The 1,273-nt window shown below is 38.7% G+C and overlaps 1 protein-coding gene across 1 annotated transcript; it reads right to left on the reverse strand.

The window, feature by feature from the left end:
- Nucleotides 1-317: 317 nt before the first annotated feature.
- LOC107580312 (zinc finger protein 436) lies at nt 318-910 on the reverse strand (the record flags this gene model as incomplete). The annotated part of the gene is made up of 1 exon (XM_016266033.1): nt 318-910. A coding segment is annotated over exon 1 (593 nt), but the record flags the coding sequence as incomplete, so codon positions are not given.
- Nucleotides 911-1,273: the final 363 nt, after the last annotated feature.

Genomic DNA, 1,273 nt, shown 5'->3' on the forward strand with positions numbered 1-1,273 from the left:
TTCCAAGCACTTAGGTCCGCTAAAAGAAACATTTTCACCCTCCTAAAATCCTAGACTTAAGGCCTACCCTACCTCAACAGAAATAATTATTCCTGGAAGAAAAAACAAAATGGCAAAACACGAACAGATCGAGATAGTATTTTATTTAACAGTGATACATAGATTAACAGGGTTGCTCATGTCAATCATACCGAACGAGTGTTCTTGCTAGCCAAAAAAAAAAAGATTCCACAAACTTCATCACTACATTCATTGTACGATCCACTTTAATGAAACTGGATTATTTATTTTTTTTTTGCATTATTTATTTTTCTCACTGTGACAACTTTGGGCAATGTTTTTTTATATGAGTCAGCAGGGCGCTTGACTGACAGAAGGCTCTCCCACATGAAGGGCAAATGTATGGCTTCACTCCTGTATGAATTCTCTCGTGTTTTTTCATAGATCCTGACTGCGAGAAACTCTTTCCGCAGTGTGAACACTTGTAAGGTTTCTCTCCAGTGTGAAGTTTTTGGTGGTCTTTCAAGTGGCTGGCTAAATTAAAGGAACTCCCACACTCAGAGCACACATGTGCTCGCACATTGGCATGTAATTTCTGGTGCTCTTTAAAATGGTCCATGCGTGAATAACTCTGTCCACAAATGGAGCACAAGTATGGCTTATCATTTGTATGGATTCTCAGGTGTCTCTTCAGGTGTGCTGCAAACATAAATGTTTTGCCGCACTGATCACAGTCAAACACTCTTTCTCCAGAGTGAGAGAGCCGGTGATCTCTGAGATTTCTTGGATCTGAGAAACTCTTGCCACACAGATGACATTCGAAAGGCTTCTCTCCAGAGTGAATCCTAAAGTGAATCCTAAGGTTTCCTTTTTGTGTAAAGCTCTTTCCACACTGAGGACAGGGGAACATTTTTTGGGCTCGTGTTTTGTTGTTTTCAGGCTGTGAGCAACTGGAAGACTTTTGTTCTGTTATCAAAAAATGAGCACATCATTTGTCAATTGTCTAAAAATGAATTCAAATATGAAATTAAATAAAGTGGAAGGCTTTTATGAAATCTCTGCCATTCTCAAGTTCCATACATTGTGTATTTATTATGGTACATCTTTGCTTTTATTATGATCACTTAAGCTTTGCTAACTTGATGTAAGAAGTTTAGAGAATATCAAGAATGGACACCAACCTGGCTCTTCAGTATCTTTATTTTTCCTTCTTCGTGGATCTGGATCACTCCTGCACCCACTTTCCATTCTTGTAATACGCACTGTTGTCTCT

This window comes from Sinocyclocheilus grahami, unplaced genomic scaffold (assembly GCF_001515645.1).
Source record: "Sinocyclocheilus grahami isolate Dianchi unplaced genomic scaffold, SAMN03320097.WGS_v1.1 scaffold30684.1, whole genome shotgun sequence".
Lineage (NCBI taxonomy): Eukaryota > Metazoa > Chordata > Actinopteri > Cypriniformes > Cyprinidae > Sinocyclocheilus > Sinocyclocheilus grahami.